Here is an 18,181-nt window from a genome sequence, read left to right on the forward strand (position 1 = left end):
AGATAACCATGACGTCGAATATGAACGCTTTCTCCCTGCGTTCTGTCCTTAAGAAGGACAAGCTCAACGGAGCAAATTTCCTGGACTGATACAGGAACCTGAGAATAGTTCTCACTCAGGAACGTAAACTATACATTCTGGAGCACCCCATTCCGGAGGCTCCTCCTGCCACTGCCACGCGAGCTGACCGGGATGCTTACAAGAAGCATCAAGATGACGCATTAGATGTGTCCTGTCTAATGCTCGCAACCATGAACTCTGAGCTTCAGAAGCAACATGAGTTGATGTGTGCTTACGATATGGTTGAACATCTTTGTCAACTATATCAAGGACAAGCAGGGCACTGGAAGAGGAACTTCACAGGATACCTGGAAGATCTTAACAAGAAGAGAAATAAGATTTCTACTTCAGGTATAAATGTTATAGAAGTCAACCTCTCTATTTCTTCGTCGTGGGTATTAGATACCGGATGTGCTTCGCACATTTGTACTAATGTACAAGCACTGAGAAATAGCAGAGCATTGACAAAGGGTGAGGCAATGGAGCACGGGTTGTTGCTGTAGGGACTTATTTTCTATCTCTGCCCTCTGGGCTTATACTAGAGTTAGACGATTGTTGTTATGTGCCTGTATTGACTAAGAACATTATATCAGTTTCTTGTTTGGACAAGAAAGGATTCTCGTTTATAATAAAGAACAAATGTTGTTCTGTCTATTTAAACGATATGTTCTATTGTAGTGCACCTCTGATGAACGGACTCTATATTCTAGACCTTGAGAGCTCTATCTATAATGTTAGTACCAAGAGGTTCAAATCGAACGATATGAACCACACCTATCTCTGGCACTGTCACTTAGGTCATATAAATGACAAGCGCTTATCCCAGCTCCATAAGGATGGTTTGCTGGACTCATTTGATTTTGAATCATATGATATATGCGAGTCATGCCTACGAGGCAAGATAACCAAGACTCCCTTTAGTGGGCACAACGAGAGAGCGACAGATTTATTAGGACTCATACATAGTGATGTATGTGGCCCTTTCAATGTCGCTGCTAGAGATGGTTATAGATACTTCATCACATTTACTGATGACTTCAGTAGATATGGTTATGTGTACTTGATGACACATAAGTCCGAATCCTTTGAAAAGTTCAAAGAATTCAAGAATGAAGTACAGAACCAGCTTGACAAGAGTATTAAAATACTTCGATCAGATCGAGGTGGTGAATACTTAAGCCATGAGTTTCGTGACTATTTAGCTGAGTGTGGGATTCTATCCCAACTCACTCCTCCTGGAACACCACAGTGGAATGGTGTATCCGAAAGGAGGAATCGTACCCTATTAGATATGGTACGATCTATGATGAGTCACACAGATCTTCCGACATATCTATGGGGATATGCTCTAGACACGGCAGCTTTCATACTCAACCGAGTTCCATCAAAAGCCGTGATAAAGACACCATATAGGATATGGACTGGGAGAGATGCCCAGGTGTCTTTCATGAGAATTTGGGGTTGTGAGGCTTACGTTCGACGTCAAGTCTCAAACAAATTAGGACCCAAATCCGACAAGTGCTATTTCATCGGATATCCCAAGGAAACTAAGGGATATTACTTCTACATTCTCAGTCAACACAAGGTAGTTGTGGCAAAGACTGGGGTCTTTCTAGAAAGGGACTTTGTTTCTAGAAAGACTAGTGGGAGCACGTTCGATCTTGGAGAAGTTCAAGATGCGAATACTAGCACTGAAGCCTCGATGGAAATTGAACTGGAACCACAAAGTGTTGTGGATGATGTTGTTCCACAAGGAGTTGAGGAACAACAACCAGTTCAAGTAGACATACCTCTTCGCAGATCTGATAGGGTACGTCGTCAGCCTGAGAGATACTCATTTCTCTTGTCTGACCATGATGACATTGTGCTCATAGAGGATGAGCCTACCACCTATCAGGAAGCTGTGATGAGACCAGATTCCGAGAAATGTATAGAAGCCATGAGATCCGAAATGGATTCCATGTACACCAACCAAGTATGGACTTTGGCTGATCCACCTGAAGGGGTAAAACCCATTGGGTGTAAGTGGGTCTTTAAGAGAAAGACTGACATGGATGGACTTATCTATAAGGGTCGCTTGGTAGCTAAAGGTTTCAAGCAGATTCATGGTATTGACTATGATGAAACTTTTTCTCCAGTAGCGATGTTTAAGTCTATTCGGATCATGCTTGCTATTGCAGCCTACCATGACTATGAGATATGGCAGATGATGTCAAAACCGCGTTTCTGAATGGAAACCTACTCGAGGATGTGTACATGACACAACCTGAGGGTTTTGTAGATCCACAGCATACTAGCAGAGTATGCAAGCTGCATAGGTCCATTTATGGACTAAAGCAAGCTTCTCGGAGCTGGAATCTTCGATTCGATGATGCAATCAAATAGTTTGGTTTTATCAAGAATGAAGATGAGCCTTGTGTCTACAAGAAGGTTGTAGGGGATATAGTTGTCTTCCTCATATTGTATGTGGATGACATACTACTCATTGGGAAGGACATCCCTATGCTTCAGTCTGTCAAGACCTGGCCAGGGAGTTGCTTCTCAATGAAGGACTTAGGTGAGGCATCCCGCATTCTAGGGATACAAATCTATAGAGATAGATCTAAGAGATTGCTTGGCCTAAGTCAGAGTACATACATTGACAAGGTACTCCTACGGTTTGCCATACAGAACTCCAAGAAGGGATTTCTGCCGATGTCACATGGCGTGAGTCTTTCGAAGACTCAAGGTCCCTCTTCTAGAGAGGAGAGAGACCGCATGGATCAGATCCCTTATGCCTCAGCCATAGGATCGATCATGTACGCCATGCTATGTACTCGACCTGATGTCTCGTATGCTTTGAGCATGACGAGCAGATACCTGTTAGATCCAGGTGAAAGTCACTGGATAGCGGTCAAGAATATTCTTAAATACTTATGAAGGACTAAAGAATATTTCTTGATATATGGAGGCAATGATGAGCTAACTGTAAAGGGTTACAGTGATGCCAGCTTCCAGACCGATCAGGATAATTAAAGATCACAGTCGAGGTTCGTGTTTTGCTTGAATGGTAGTGCTATGAGCTGGCAGAGTTCACAGCAGTTCTACAACGTTTCCATCTCATTCGAGAGATTATCGATAGAGGAGATGTGGAGATTTGCAGAGTACCTACAGAGGCTAACATCACAGATCCCTTGACCAAGGCTTTGGCACAGAGAAAGCATGATGGTCACACTAGGTCATTAGGCCTTAGAGCCTATACTGATTGGCACTAGTGCTAGTGGGAGATTGTTAGTTAGAGCCCTAGAGCCAATCATTTGATGATTGTATGAACTCATGTATATCATATTCTTGTATATATATTAAGGCATTTGGTTTTTTGGTTATTAGGCTTATTTGTATTAGTGCCAGATAAAATAAGTATAGTAACGTCCTTGAGTAGAAGGTTCTTACCTATATCAATCGATTGGTTGAATCGATAGTAAGATGATATAGGGAACACTACTCTAAATCATTTCTAGTCGAGTATTAACATTCAGGGACAATGTTAATACAATAAGACTAGCATGTAGGTCAGCTCGATGACTTGATCTCACAAGTCATGGATATAGAGATATCAAGATGACACATGGGTATGCATTAGAGAATGTATACTGAATGACCCGCCATGAGAAAGTATCATGGATCGTTATATGAGTGTCATATACTTTCTCATGTGGCTATTAGTATGACTATTAGTCCTTTGACCTGAAGTCACCATGGATCCCTACATAAGGAGTTATGTACTTTGGTTTCGTCAAACGTCACCCGTAACAGGGTGGACTATGATTACTGGGTATGTAACAAATTATGCAGAGGGATGTGAGTGATGTAGATGGGATCTATCCCTCCCATATGACGGGAGCGACATCAATATTCTTGATAGAGTTAGACCACGAAGTGCATGGCCATGCCCAAATGAGTCAACATTAGATGTTGAGCTCATTTGATCGAGTGAGTCTACTTCGATTTCAAGATTTAGATTGATTAGAGGATGACACGGTCTATGCCTCACATTGATCAATCTAGATGTCTAGGATAGAAGGACAATGTCACATATTGTGAGGAGTCACAATTAGTAGTCACAAGGTGATGTTGGATCTCGACATTTCTTGTAACTTGGGTAGTAATGATGTGTTGCTAGATACCGCTCATTACTTATGCTCCTAAATGGGTTTAGGGCATTGCCAACGTTACAAGAACCTATAGGGTCACACACTTAGGACATTTAGATGGAGATTTGGTTTATATGATGAACTAAGAGGATTAGATTCATTTGATGAATCAAATTGGATTAAGAGTAATCCAAATTGGGCTAATTGAGTTAGACTTAAGTTGATTCATGTATTTAATGAGTCTAATTTAGATTATGACTCATTAGATCAATTTAATTTTATGAATTAGATTCATTATATTAAGTTGGCTTGAATCAAATGGTTAGATTAGATCAACCATGAGAGAGATTGAGTCAAGTTTGACTTGACTAGAGAGTAAGAGGAAGAGTCAAGTTTGACTTGACTCTTTGCCACATCATGAGTGAGGTGGCAAGATGTGGACCAATGGTGTTGTTCCACGTCATCTTGTTTTGCCACCTCATGGAGGTTACAAGCCTCCATTGCATTTAATGTGGGTTGGCCACATTAAATGAGTGGAGGTTACTCATTTGCCACATCATTGTGAGGTGGCAAGATGTGGACCAATGGTAATGGTCCACATCTTCATGATGTGCCACATCATAGGAGTTACACAACACCTCTTAATGGCTTCACATTAATTGTGATTAATGTGGAATGGGAGTTACACTCCATGGAGTGGCCGGCCACACAAAAGTGGTGATTGAAATTTGATTTTATTCAAGGCATTACTTCTTCTTCTTCTTCCTCAAGAGAGCTCTCTCCCTTTCCTCCTCTTGCCGTGACCACACAAGGTGCAAGCACACCTTTTTTGTGTGTTTTCTCCACCTACGTGTTCGTGTGGATACTTCTAGAGGAGTATCTATTTTGATACTCTAGAGATCCGGCAATTCCTTGGACGAGCGGGAACGCGAAAGGGCACGCTTCGAAGGTATAACTCTCATCTAGTGTAGATCTAGAGTCTTTGAAACTCGTACTCGTAATTCTTCGTTTGGTTTTCCTTGCACGGATCTACGGCTTTGGGTGATTCGGGGTTTTCGCGACGCGAAAAGCGGTTTTCGCGGCCCGAAAAACCCAACAGAGCAGTTGTGGATATAGCAGGATTTGGAGCTACAGGCATCGCACCTCCAGTATTTTCTTGATGTTGTTGGAAAAGTTTTTGAGCTTTGGCCTGGATGAGCATATCTAGATCCTCCTACGATATAGTGATAGTGTTGAGTTTTCCAGCTTCCTCCATCTTCGTAGCTTCAGATTCAGGTTAATAGTTTCCCACAAATGACGCCAAATTTGATCTTGTCTGAAATCTGTGAGGTGGTACGTTAGTTCCGGTGAATGATGATCCTTGATAAAGATAGCCTCCTGAAGATCTAAAAGAACCTTTCCATGATCCTACACAGAGTGAGATTAACCAACAAAGCGTTAATGACCTAAGACTGGGGTGGGGATACCTAGCTAGGCCCTCTGACACTCAAGTTAGTTTCTCTCTCAAGGGCGGAAGAAGAAGAAGAAGAACCATAACTAAAATACTTTGAAGTAGAGTTTAGATGCTAGAACTTACATACCTTGCCAACGGAGAGGATCCCCATTTTTATACTACCTCATGTAACCTCTGTAGTCATGAAGTGGTCCCCGGTTTATTAGGAGATGAAGTCGTCTCCTAAGCCTTGTGTAATAATATTTTTAAAGAATATTTTTTTTTACTCCAGATGTACCTCTTTTATCATTTGTGACTCATATTTATGATGAGATATGTATATGAACATGTCATTATAACTGAAGAAGCTTCTATAAGATATTTTTCGCCAAATTTACCTGGTTGTCATACTTATATACTTTTGTTAAGCATATCTCGACCGATTGTTTAAACCGGTCATGTATATATTGAGAATACCTTGAGAATACCTTTTGCTAAGCATGTTTTGTCCAAGAATACCTATGAGCTTTATAAGGCTGAATGCCCCTACGCTCGGTTGGGCTTTACTCTGCCGAGCACATATACACACACTGGTGCTTGTTCAGCCTTCAATTGGTCGATAATATGTTAAAAACTTCTATAAAGCTAAGTACCTTTATGCTCGGTCGGGCTTTTCCTAACCAAGCGTGTGTAGGCACATTGGTGCTGGTTTGGCCTTCACTTGGAGGTGATATACTACGAACTGCACAAGGCTTAATGCTTTTATTATTGGTGCTTGCCTGGCCTTCACTCGACCGATAATATACTACGAGTTTCTATAAGGCTAAGTACCTTTACGCTTAGTCAGGCTTTGCCTGACTGAGCACGCGAAGGTACATTGGCTATATACCTCTCCTATCCTTCTCGAACATGACGCCTTCTTCATTCGACAGGTCGACCTATCATAACCCATATCAGTTATCAAAACATGTTCTTGATAACTCTTCAGGCCCAATTCAATGGCTAGCATATGGTCCAAGAAAGCATGTCATATCTTATACAGGTTATATTATAAATGGACATCGATTCGACACAATTGATGTTGGAAGGTTGACACAAGATAGTAATGTTTCAATTAAAGGCGATATTGTTTGTCAATCTAGTGCTAATTATAGGGATCTAATGTATAAAATAACACATAACGCAGTGGAAAAATGATCCCTCCAGAGATCCTTATGAATACTGTATACTATATTTTCTTACTCTATCAGATAGAATAGGTATCTTTGTTGCGTGAACGGGTACTCCCGACAACAACTTTGATTTAGATGTAGATCTCGGTGCGATTAGTATGTCCACACCTTTACGATATCTACACGAACATGTTCTCCATTCGCCTCACGAATTCATGACTCGGAGAAGAAACAACCTTTGTTGTGCTAGCAACTACACAAGGTTGGTTTTTTTGGCCAAGAGAAGAAGAGGAAGAAGAGCAAAAACCAAGAAGATTACCATCACCCAAAAGGTTACTTCACCTATATAAGGTGACTTCATAAAAGGGTTACTTTACCAAAAATATTACTTCACCAAAAGGTTACTTTACCAAAAAAGTTACTTTACCAAAAAACGATACTTTACCAAAAAGGTTACTTCACCAAAAAGGTTACTTCACCTAAAAGTTACTTTTACAAATGACTTTTGTACTCATCCAATGAATACAAAATATTTTTATCTCTTGATCTTCTTTTTGATTAATGATGTATTAATCTCTATTAATATTCATTAATCTTAATGGATTGGACTTAGTATATTGCATTAACTCAATACGCCATTAACCCAATAAATCAATGAGTCTAACCCAATAAATCAATGAGTCTAACCCATTACTCAATGAGTCTAATCTGAATTCATTTGAGTCTAACTCAATGTGTATAATTCATATTAGACTTAACCCTATAATTCATCTCCAACTCAACATGTTCTTTGTGTGTGATCCAATAGGCTCTCGTAACGTTGGCAATATATCTAAAACAATTTTAGATACATAAACAATGAGTGACATCTAGCAATGCATCAATGCTACCCAAGTGAAGAAAATGTCGAGATCCGACCTAATCTTTCCGTATCTATTATCTTGTATGACTCAATCCTTCTATCCTTGATATTTAGATTGATCAATGAGGCATATATTGTGTCATTAATCTTTGTATTTTTTAATCTCTAAGTGGACACATTTAATCAAATAAGTTCAATATCACATATTGACTCATTTGAGCATGATCATGCATTCTTGTGTCCTACTAATCAAGAGGCCCACAAATATCACTTCTATTATATAGAAGGGATATATCTATCTACATCACTCACATCCCTCTGTATAATTTATTGCATACCCAGTGATCGACTTTATAGTTCATCTTGTTATAGGTGATGTTGTTAGTTAGAGCTCTAGAGCCAATCATTTGATGATTGTATGGACTCATTGTATCATATTCTTGTATATTAATAAAGGCATTTGTTTGGTTATTATACTTATTTGTATTAGTGCCAAATAGACTAAGTATAATAGCGTCCTTGAGTAGAAGGTTCATACCTATATCAATCGATTAGTTGAATCGATAGTGAGATGATATAGGGAACACTACTCTAAATCATTCCTAGTCGAGTATTAACATTCAGGGACAATGTTAATACAATAAGACTAGCATGTAGGTCAGCTCGATGACTTAATCTCACAAGTCATGGATATAGAGATATCAAGCTGACACATAGGTATGCATTAGAGAATGTATACTGAATGACCCGTCATGAGAAAGTATCATGGATCGTTATATGAGTGTCATATACTTTCTCATGTGGCTATTAGTATGACTATTAGTCCTTAGACCTGAAGTCACCATGGATCCCTACATAAGGAGTTATGTACTTTGGTTTCGTCAAACGTCACCCGTAACTGGGTGGACTATAAAGGCGATTACTGGGTATGTAACGAATTATGCAGAGGGATGTGAGTGATGTAGATGGGATCTATCCCTCCTATATGACAGGAGTGACATCGATATTCTTGATAGAGTGAGACCACGAAGTGTATGGCCATACCCAAATGAGTCAATATGAGATATTGAGCTCATTTGATTGAGTGAGTCTACTTGGAGTTCAAGATTTAGATTGGTCAGAGGATGACACGGTCTATGCCTCACATTGATCAATCTAGATGTCTAGGATAGAAGGACACTTGTCATATATTGTGAGGAGTCACAATTAATAGTCACAAGGTGATGTTGGATCTCAACATTTCTTGTAACTTGGGTAGCAATGATGTATTGCTAGATGCCGCTCATTGCTTATGTTTCTAAAGGAGTTTAGAAACATTACCAATGTTACAAGAACCTATTGGGTCACACACAAAGAACAAGTAGATGGAGATTGGGTTCATATGATGAACCAATTGGATTGGGTTCATATGATGAACCAATTGGATTCAAATTAGACTTATTGAGTTAGACTCAATTAGATTCAATTGTTGAATGAGTCTAATTTAGATTTGATTCATTGAGTCAATTTATATTAATGAATGGAGATTCATTAAATTAAAATTGACTTGAGTCAAAGGTTGGATTTAACTCAACAAGGAAGACAATTGGTCAAGTTTGACTTCACCAAGTAGAAATTGAAACATCATGTTTGACTTGATGTATTGCCACATTATAAGGATGACTCATCCTTGCCACATCACCTCCACCTCATGAGACATGCCACCTCATGGGGGTTACACTCTCCCCTTGGCTTTAATGTGGCTGGCCACATTAATGGGGAGGTTACAATGTTGTGGCCGGCCACACTAATGCAAAGGAGGTTTTGTTTTGTTGCAATTGATGTGTGGTAATTGTCTTATCTTCTTCCTAGCTTTCTTCCTCCTCCTTGCTGCTGTTGCCGTGAACTTCCAAGAGAGGAGAAGGTGGTTGAGTAAATTCCAAGACCAAAGGAAGAGTGAAGGTCACAAAGGAGGGATACTACTTCTTGAGTGTATGAGTTTCTTTTGTACTCTCTCTTTTTCTTCCTTTCCAATTCCATCCGAGAGCTCTAGAAAGTGCTAGCACACTTGGGGCTCTCCTCTCCATCCTTGAGTGCTAGAGAGCACTCCTTGTTCGTGTGGATATCACTAGAGAAGTATCTATCTTGATACTTTGGAGATCCGACACGTACCTTGGACGAGCGGGATTTGCGAGGGCACGCATCAAAGGTATAAAGTATTTTCCTTTGTAGATCTACTGTAGATCGTTGTTTATAACTCGTACTTGTGTTTTCAAAATTTTTCCTTGCACGGATCCTACGGCTTTGGGTGATTCGGGGTTTCTGCGACGCGAAAAGCGGTTTTCACGGCCCGAAAAACCTTACAGATGTTTGTCGATACCAAAGTACACAACTCCTTATATAGGGAACCATAGTGACTTCAGGTCAAAGGACTATTCATACTAATAATTACTATGAGAATGTTTATGATACTCATATAACGATCCATGAAACATTCTTATGGAGTCATTCAGTACATATTCTCTAATATATACCCATGTGTCAACTTGATATCTCATATCCATGACTTGTAAGATTAAGTCATCCGTCAACCTACATGCTAGTCTCAACGTATTAATATTATCCTTGTATATTAATACTTGATTAGGAATAGTTAAGAGTAGTATTCCATATATATTTATATATCTACTATCAATTCAGCCAATTAATATATTGTAGATTAGAATATACTACCCTAGGACATTATTATACTTATTCATTCGATACTGAACTAAAGTAAATATAATAATCAACTTTACCTTTTATTAATTAATGAAATATGATACAAAATTACCCTTATCAATCATTTTATAATTGCTACTAAGGTTAATGCTAACAGTCCTCTTCTTGGTATCAAAGCAAAATATAAACATTCTCATAGTGATCCCCCCTCAAACGAAGGACCACAGACTTCCCACGTTTGATCCTTGACCCACCAAGTCTTCCTGCCCCTCGGTCTACCCAACCTACTAGGACTTCCTTGCCCCTAATTCCAATTGACTAACTAAATCTTCCTTGTCTAGCCACAACTAGGACTTCTCTTCCTCATGTCTGGTTATGTTGATCTAGATATGGGAGTCCTCACTTCCTTCGTTAGAGGTCAATATTCCGCCCACATGGATTGATTGGATCATAACTCTTATGAACAGTCAGTGGTTAGACTTTTTGGTAGTCCAGGCTCTAATACCAATTGTTAGGATCAAAAGGAATTTAGATATCTCCACAATGACATGATATTGTCCACTTTGGGCCTAAGTCCTCATAGTTTTATTTTTGGGCTCTACCCAAAAGGTCTCATACCAATGGAGATATATTTTCCATATAAATCTATGATCTTTTCCATGTATTTTTAATGTAGGACTTTGTTTACAACCTTGGAATCCAATACTAATGATTATTCATATACAATAGGAAGACTAACATACTATGGGGTTATACGAGATATTGTTTTAGTAGACTGATATTCTTTTAAAGTTCCTATTTTTAGGTGTGATTAGGCCAATCATGGAATTGGTATTAAAATAGTAGATGATTTTACACTAGTCAACTTACACCAAGGACTAAAAACTTTTGAAAGTGATCCTTTCATTTTAGCATCACAAGCAAAGCAAGTATTGTATTCTATGGACAATGATAAATTGAATTGGTATGTGTTGTTAAAAGCGTTGCCTCGGGTATTCATGACATGAATTTGATTGAAGAGAATGTCTATACATCATCAACACCTCTTGATGTGTCTAAAGTTGAGATTAACATTACTGAGAATGAACTATATGTAAAGAATGAGTGTGAAGGAATTGATGTGACTGATCCATAACTTAAATTTTATGGTGTAGATTTTATAGTTAATTACTTCATCTAATAAATGTTCTTTTTCAAGTTTCATTATACTTTATTTACTTTTTCATTATATTTTTCTAGCTATTTATTTTCAGCAATGATCTTGCCATATTGTAAATGAGTAGATCATTAATTATATAACATTCCAAAGATGAGAAAAATTGGCATAAAATGTAGCAAAGTAGTTGTAGATGAAATTAAGGTGATATTATATTCTATTTTAAATCTTGATTTATTTTAATAAAGTGCACTTATACATTTCAATCTTTTTATGCTATTTTGCAAGAAAATATAGCTTTCAACAGTCCATTAATTCATCACAAGATTTATATGGTAAAGAGGGAATTGATGATGATAAAATTAATAAGAAAAAGGGATGTGGTTCATCAAAGTTGAATTTGGTTAGTGGTCAACAAAAGCCTAAAGAACTAGAGTGTAATGAATTCAGACAACCGATTGGAGATAATTCAGTGAAGTATGCTTCTTTCCTAGGTTGAATGATAAAAGAATTTGTGCCATATACATTAGATGGATGGAATGATGTAGACGAAGAAGTGAAGAATAGAATGTGGAATTTTCTTCAGGTAATGTCTTCAGTCACTAAATTTTTCTTGTCCAATATTATAACAAAATGTAAATATATTTTCATGCTTCTTAATGTACAGATGAATTATAATATTGAAGAGTGGGAAAAGAAATCAATCTTTTAGAAGTTGGCTAAGTTATGACGTGATAGAAAGTCTAAACAACAAATACTTATAAGAGAAGCTAATGTTGGTCTAGTGGCTTCACAAAATCTTAGTGTTTTGAAACATAAATTTATGGATCAAAATTAGTGGGAATTGTTTGTAAAGAGAACACTATCATTTGCCTTTCAAGTAAGTATTAATTAACAAATCTTGCTTTCAATGGTTAAAGTTTCTTTTGTTATTTTATGTACTTCATGTTGGTGTAGGGAGCACTAGATGATCGAACCTAAGTTTTGAAAATGGCAAAGAATTCTAAGTTAAGTGTTATTATTGTTCTAATAAGTTGAATTGAGTGTACATGAAAGTCTTAAGTGATCTTAGGCAAAGGGAAAACCCTAATGAAGTCTTAATTTAGGGGACTGAAGAATGTCTTGGCGAGCTGATGATGTTGGGCGAAATACTAGAGTTGAAGATGCTAGGTAAAAATCTTGGGAGTCGCAGACACCTGGCGGAAGACTGGATGGGTCATAGATCGGACTCCCGGCAAAAAGTCCTGATGTCTCGGACGCTGAGCAAAAGTCCAGACGATCTGGTAATAGATAATCTCTCCTAAGAGGAGTAGGTGAGGACACGCTCCCTAAAGAGGGAACAGTATGGGTCGATTTGACCTAGAGTTTTAGCGAAACTCAAAGTCAAGACCCGATAGTCTAAAGACTGTCAAATTCATACTTTATATATATTATTTATTTCCTGGACTAACTTTTTGTTTTTACAGAAAGTCAAGTGCTATAAAAAAGTAGTCCGTGCCCAGAGTTGCTATGGGCACCCGGGAAAGCTTCAGAGAAGCAATAGTCCAAACGGGTACTTGGCCAGGCACCGAGCGCTCGGAGGTGCTCCGGGCGCCCGAATGACCAAAATCTAATTGACACGCTGAGTTGGAGTGTGACAACTGGCCCACCCATGTTAGGGATGAAGTTTCGACGAGAGCTCACCATGTCAGCACAATCTAAGCACCCAAGAAGGAATCTAGGTGCCCAAACAGGACTATAAAAGGAGGCTTCGACCATCAGCTTTAACACATCATTTCAATCATCTTCCACTCCTACATGTTGTTGGACCCTTGGGTGGCCGACTAGAGGGGGTGAATAGCCCTGTAATAAAAAACCGAACCTTCCTCCTCGAACTTTTATAGCTTAATTAAAATGATCACTTGCATAAATAAAAATAAGAGATTAAAAGAAGAGGCACGAGGGATTTACTTGGTTATAACCGGGGAGGTTGTTGGTCCAAGGAAGTTAAAAGCACACTAATATCTCCTTTAGGCAGACAAGCCTCTTTACAGCAGTTAACACACTCAATTACAGAATAGAACTCAAGAGGATTCAATTACAAGTGTTGTATTTCATTTCCTAGGTCTAGGGGTCTTTCTATAGCTCCTGAAAAATCTTATCCTAGGCTGGAAGGCGCCTCCAACATAATGGAAGGCACCTTGAATGAGGTAACAAGGGATAAAGTTTTATCCTTTGACAACGGCAAAATTTGCCTAGTCGAAGGCGCCTTCAAGTGATTGAAGATGCCTTCCATGAAGTGTTGAAGGTGCCTTCAAGTGCTTGAAGGCACCTTCCACCAGAAGGTTGTGAGGCACCTTCAATCCATTGAAGGCGCCTCCAACAGCTACTACCGAGCTTAAAACTTCTCCTTTTGCCCTTCCACTGCTCCGCTCACTTAGGTGATTTCGTCCAACCAGAATAGGGCTCACCTGAACCCATTTTCTGGCCTTTTCCTTGAGCAGTCATCCTCTTGGCTTCTCATCCCTCAAATTGCTGCTCACATCCTTCTCATTCGCCGGTATACTCTTCTACAGCACCTCATCCCTCAAACGCACATAGCTCGTCGACTCTCTCCCGTGCTATCCTTCTCGCTAGCTGCGTCTCTCGCTTGACTTCCTGTGCTCCTAAGCTCTTACACACTTAGACACAAAGATTAAATACTAACAGGACCTAACCTGACTTGGTTGATCACATCAAAAATACCATGGGGTACAAACAATCTCCCCCTTTTTGATGTGATCAAATCCAAGTTAAGTTAGTGTAAACTACAAACAAATAATAGTTATAAAATTTTTTTTTACGAGTACACAAAAATTTGTTGTACTACCTTCCCTCTAGACTTACTCCTCCTTTTGATCACATTAAAAATGGGGCACTTCAAAAATTTCTCCCAGAGCTCCTAGGTAGACTCGTAGTCTCCGATTCAGTTGACTTCTTATGGCTGTAAAACACTCAGCAGATGGAACTCTGCTTTACCATTTGCCATGAAGTTGACCTACTCTTTCTTCATCCATTAATATTCTTCTTCTTCCTTAGATGCTACAAAACCAAATTTCATTATTAAAAGCAAATCGAAATCAATTTTAAAGAATACCTTCATCTTTTTCTTCCAGCTCGCGAACTCCCCCTCGAACTTCGGTGGGTAGATGCTCAGTCCGGTCATCTCGTGTGCTTCGTTCGGCCGTTAGTCCTCTTGAAGCGAACTTGGATCTGATACAAATTATTAGACCCTTGGGCGGCCAGCTAGAGGGGGGTGAATAGCCCTGCAATAAAAAACCAAACCTTCCTCCTCAAACTTTTATAGCTTAATTAAAATGATCACTTACATAAATAAAAATAAGAGATTAAAAGAAGAGGCACAAGAGATTTACTTGATTACAACCGGGAAGTTTGTTAGTCCAAGAAAGTTAAAAGTACACTAATCTTTCCTTCAGGTTGAGAAACCTCTTTACAGCAGTTAACACATTCAATTACAGGATAGAACTCAAGAGGATTCAATTACAAGTGTTGTATTTCATTTCCTAGGTCCATGAGTCTTTTTATAATCCCTAGAAAATCTTATCCTGGGTTGAAAGACACCTCTAACATGCTGGAAGGCACCTCCAGTGAGGTAAAAAGGGATAAAGTTTTATCCTTTGCCAACGGTAAAATTTGCTCAGTCGAAGGTGCCTTCAAGTGATTGAAGGCGCCTTCCATGAAATGTTGAAGGCGCCTTCAAGTGCTTGAAGGCGCCTTCCACTAGAAGGTTGCGAGGGCACCTTCAATCTATTGAAGGCACCTCTAGTAGCTACTACCAAGCTCCAAACTTCTCCTTTGGCTCTTCCGCTGCTCTGCTCGCTTGGGTGATTTCGGCTAACCAAAATAGGGCTCACCCCACTACAACAAAAACCTTCATAGACATCGGTTTTCCACCGGTGTCTATTTCATTTTCGACCGATGTCTATGAAGCTGATGTTAAAAGTCTGCCATTTTAGACATCGGGTTAAAACCGATGTAGTATCACTTAACGACACCGGTCTTCGAATCGGTTATTAACCGGTGTAGTATCACTTAACGACACTGTTTCATCAACGGTGTAAAACTGATGTAATATTGTATGTTAATAACACCAGTTTTGGCAGCGGTAAATGACCGATGTAATATTAGTTAATAACACCGGTTTTACAGCGGTGAAAAACCGATGTAATATGTATATTTTTTAACAGCACAATTTAATTTCCGAAACAATGAAAAACCGACAATAACAAAAAAAAAATACACAAATATTCACAAATTATACAAATATTCTTCATTCAATAATATCCATAAAATACACAAATATTCACAAATTATATAAATAATCTTCTTACAAACATTCTTTTTACATCAAAAGCTAGCTAATAGATATCAAAATCAAGGTAGAACATTCTTTTAACACATCAAGGTAGAACCGCACTTCAAATGTAATCTAGCATGCATTCAGCCCACTCGAACCGCACTTCATCAATTTCAACTCTGGAGTACTTGAGATTTGTAAACTGTAAAAACACATAAATCCACCATATGTCAAATAACTAAAACAAATGTGTACATGTATCAAATAAAATAGAATACTGAGTTTTTAAAGGCTGCTGTGGAAGATAACGAATATAACATAGAATCTAAAACTTTCATATATGACACTTAGTATATGCTGCTTAGAATATAACATAGATAATTTGCTCCTTCTAATTCAAGTGTACAGATTGATAAGAACCGACAGCATCATACAACAACTTACTAGGCATGATAATGGTTGAACAAAGAAATATGACTACACAACAAATCCAGTGAAGGAAGCATAGAAGAACAAAGCTACCTCTGATGAAGAGATATACTATTTATTGTACTACCTCTGATGCCATCTTGGTATCCTGAATATCCTCCAGGCAGAGATAATCCTCCAGAACTGATGCTTCTTCCCATGTTACCACTGCCAACAATGTTGCCTACAGAGCTTGTAAGTCTTGGCCCTACATTACCTAATACCGGAGAAACTCCCAAACCAGGAACAGAACTACGATTCCCAGAAGCTGAACTTGAGGAAATACCAGTTATTGACCCAGTGACTTCATTAATATTACTACAACTAAAAGCATGATTTCCAACAACATTAATACCCCCTCTATTTGTGACACCAGAGCCATGAGGCATCTACATGAAAAAAAATCCAAAATCAATACTATAAAACACATTCAAAGGACCATATGATGCAGTGAAGTAATGTGGAAATAAGCTCATGCCAGACCTAAGATAATGCAACCAAAAGATTGTTTGATGAGAACCGTCCACTAGGAATGCTTCCTCCTGGTTGCTGAACACCACCTGATGGTACAACACCCATTGCGGCCTCTCTGGATGCAAGCGAACCAGGCACATTTGGTAGGTTGAAGCTTCCATGAATATTATGCAATCCTTGAAGACCACCTATTTTTTTACAAACCGTAATCAAAATTCCACATACAAGAAAAATTTCACATGAATATGTTAATAAAGTTTATGTAGGAATGTCTAACCAGAAGGATGGAACCCAGGCACTGCCGCAGACTGGCCAGAAAATAATGTGGTATAGGGTCGGCCTGAGGAGTCCGCAAGATTAGATGTTGAACCATTAAGAGTTGACTGTACCAAGAGACTCAGTAATTTGATCTGCAAAAGCAAGACTAGTAAAAGCACAGGGCATGGGCTAGGTGCTAACAAACTTGGTATGCTAACCAACAAGAAAGAAACAACCGCGTCAAGTTAGTATTTACATAAACTGTATTGAACATCTGCACCAAACAACGAAAGCTACTCATCTCTAACAATTGAAACTCAGCTAAGAATAAGGAATTATATTATTAATACCAAGAGTAAAATTACATCAGATACAAATCCCATACATAAAATAACAGATAGGTAATTTGGGATGAATATTGAAGTCTATAACTATTTATTCTACTTCTCTCCATCAAGCTAGAACATAATGGAGCATAGACATTGATGGTGCTTAGTTTGTCAAGTTGTACTCAATAAAGATTTGAGTAGCACTTTAGATATTAAGTTAGAAAATCATATGAAGTGGCTACACTGGTAGCCGCTAGAAGAATAAATGATGCTAGTCATACTATAAATACTGAAGACTTGTTTAAAGTACTACTAAAAAATTTCTTAGAAATAAAGATTATAATGCAATGTTTTTATCTTCAAAGGAGAAACTGTAACCATAAGATGTAAGTGATTGGCTTCAGAGCCCAATTACAACCTAACCAAAAGTGATTCCTTCTTCCTTTTTTTTCCCCATGAAGAATAAATTAAGCGAGTTAGAAAGACAAGATTTTATCTGGAAACACTCCCAAAGTAAAGCAGGCATGCATTTGTATTAATTTAAGATGACAATCTATGGCAAGCCCAAAGACAACTAACAAATAAAGGTTTTATCCTATACTCATGCATTATCACACTCCATGAGTCTAACCTCTGGCCTTTATACTCATGAAGCCAACATCACTAATGAACAAGGTATCAAATATAAAAATGTCTCTAAAACTTCAAGCATACCAAGATAAAACCCTGACGAAGGGTAAGGTAGTCTGCCCGTACGACCGACTTTCCAAACTGACGAAAGAAATAAGTCTGCATAATGTG

General features: G+C 38.5%; 1 protein-coding gene and 1 non-coding gene across 2 annotated transcripts; one reads left to right on the forward strand and one right to left on the reverse strand.

Annotated features, from left to right (window-relative positions):
* Nucleotides 1-16,608: 16,608 nt before the first annotated feature.
* LOC121999485 lies at nt 16,609-17,178 on the reverse strand. The gene is made up of 3 exons (XM_042554165.1): nt 17,071-17,178; nt 16,803-16,981; nt 16,609-16,708 (listed from the first exon to the last, which is right to left on the reverse strand). The coding sequence occupies exons 1-3, from the start codon at nt 17,164-17,166 to the stop codon at nt 16,609-16,611; spliced, it is 375 nt and encodes a 124-aa protein (XP_042410099.1). The 5' UTR covers nt 17,167-17,178.
* LOC122039385 lies at nt 17,071-17,148 on the forward strand. The gene has a single exon (XR_006128214.1). It is a non-coding gene; the product is annotated as a small nucleolar RNA snoR35 (small nucleolar RNA).
* Nucleotides 17,179-18,181: the final 1,003 nt, after the last annotated feature.

The sequence above is a fragment of the Zingiber officinale genome, chromosome 1A (genome assembly GCF_018446385.1).
Source record: "Zingiber officinale cultivar Zhangliang chromosome 1A, Zo_v1.1, whole genome shotgun sequence".
Taxonomy (NCBI): Eukaryota; Viridiplantae; Streptophyta; class Magnoliopsida; order Zingiberales; family Zingiberaceae; genus Zingiber; species Zingiber officinale.

Excerpts from the sequence above, each read along its gene's own strand:
- LOC121999485 (XM_042554165.1), bottom strand. The coding sequence starts at position 17,166 with ATGGTTCAACATCTAATCTTGCGGACTCCTCAGGCCGACCCTATACCA. Across the intron at positions 16,982-17,070 it reads GCCTGGGTTCCATCCTTCTG|GTGGTCTTCAAGGATTGCAT; the intron begins GTTAGACATTCC and ends GTAAAAAAATAG. Across the intron at positions 16,709-16,802 it reads TTTTGGTTGCATTATCTTAG|ATGCCTCATGGCTCTGGTGT; the intron begins GTCTGGCATGAG and ends TTTTTCATGTAG.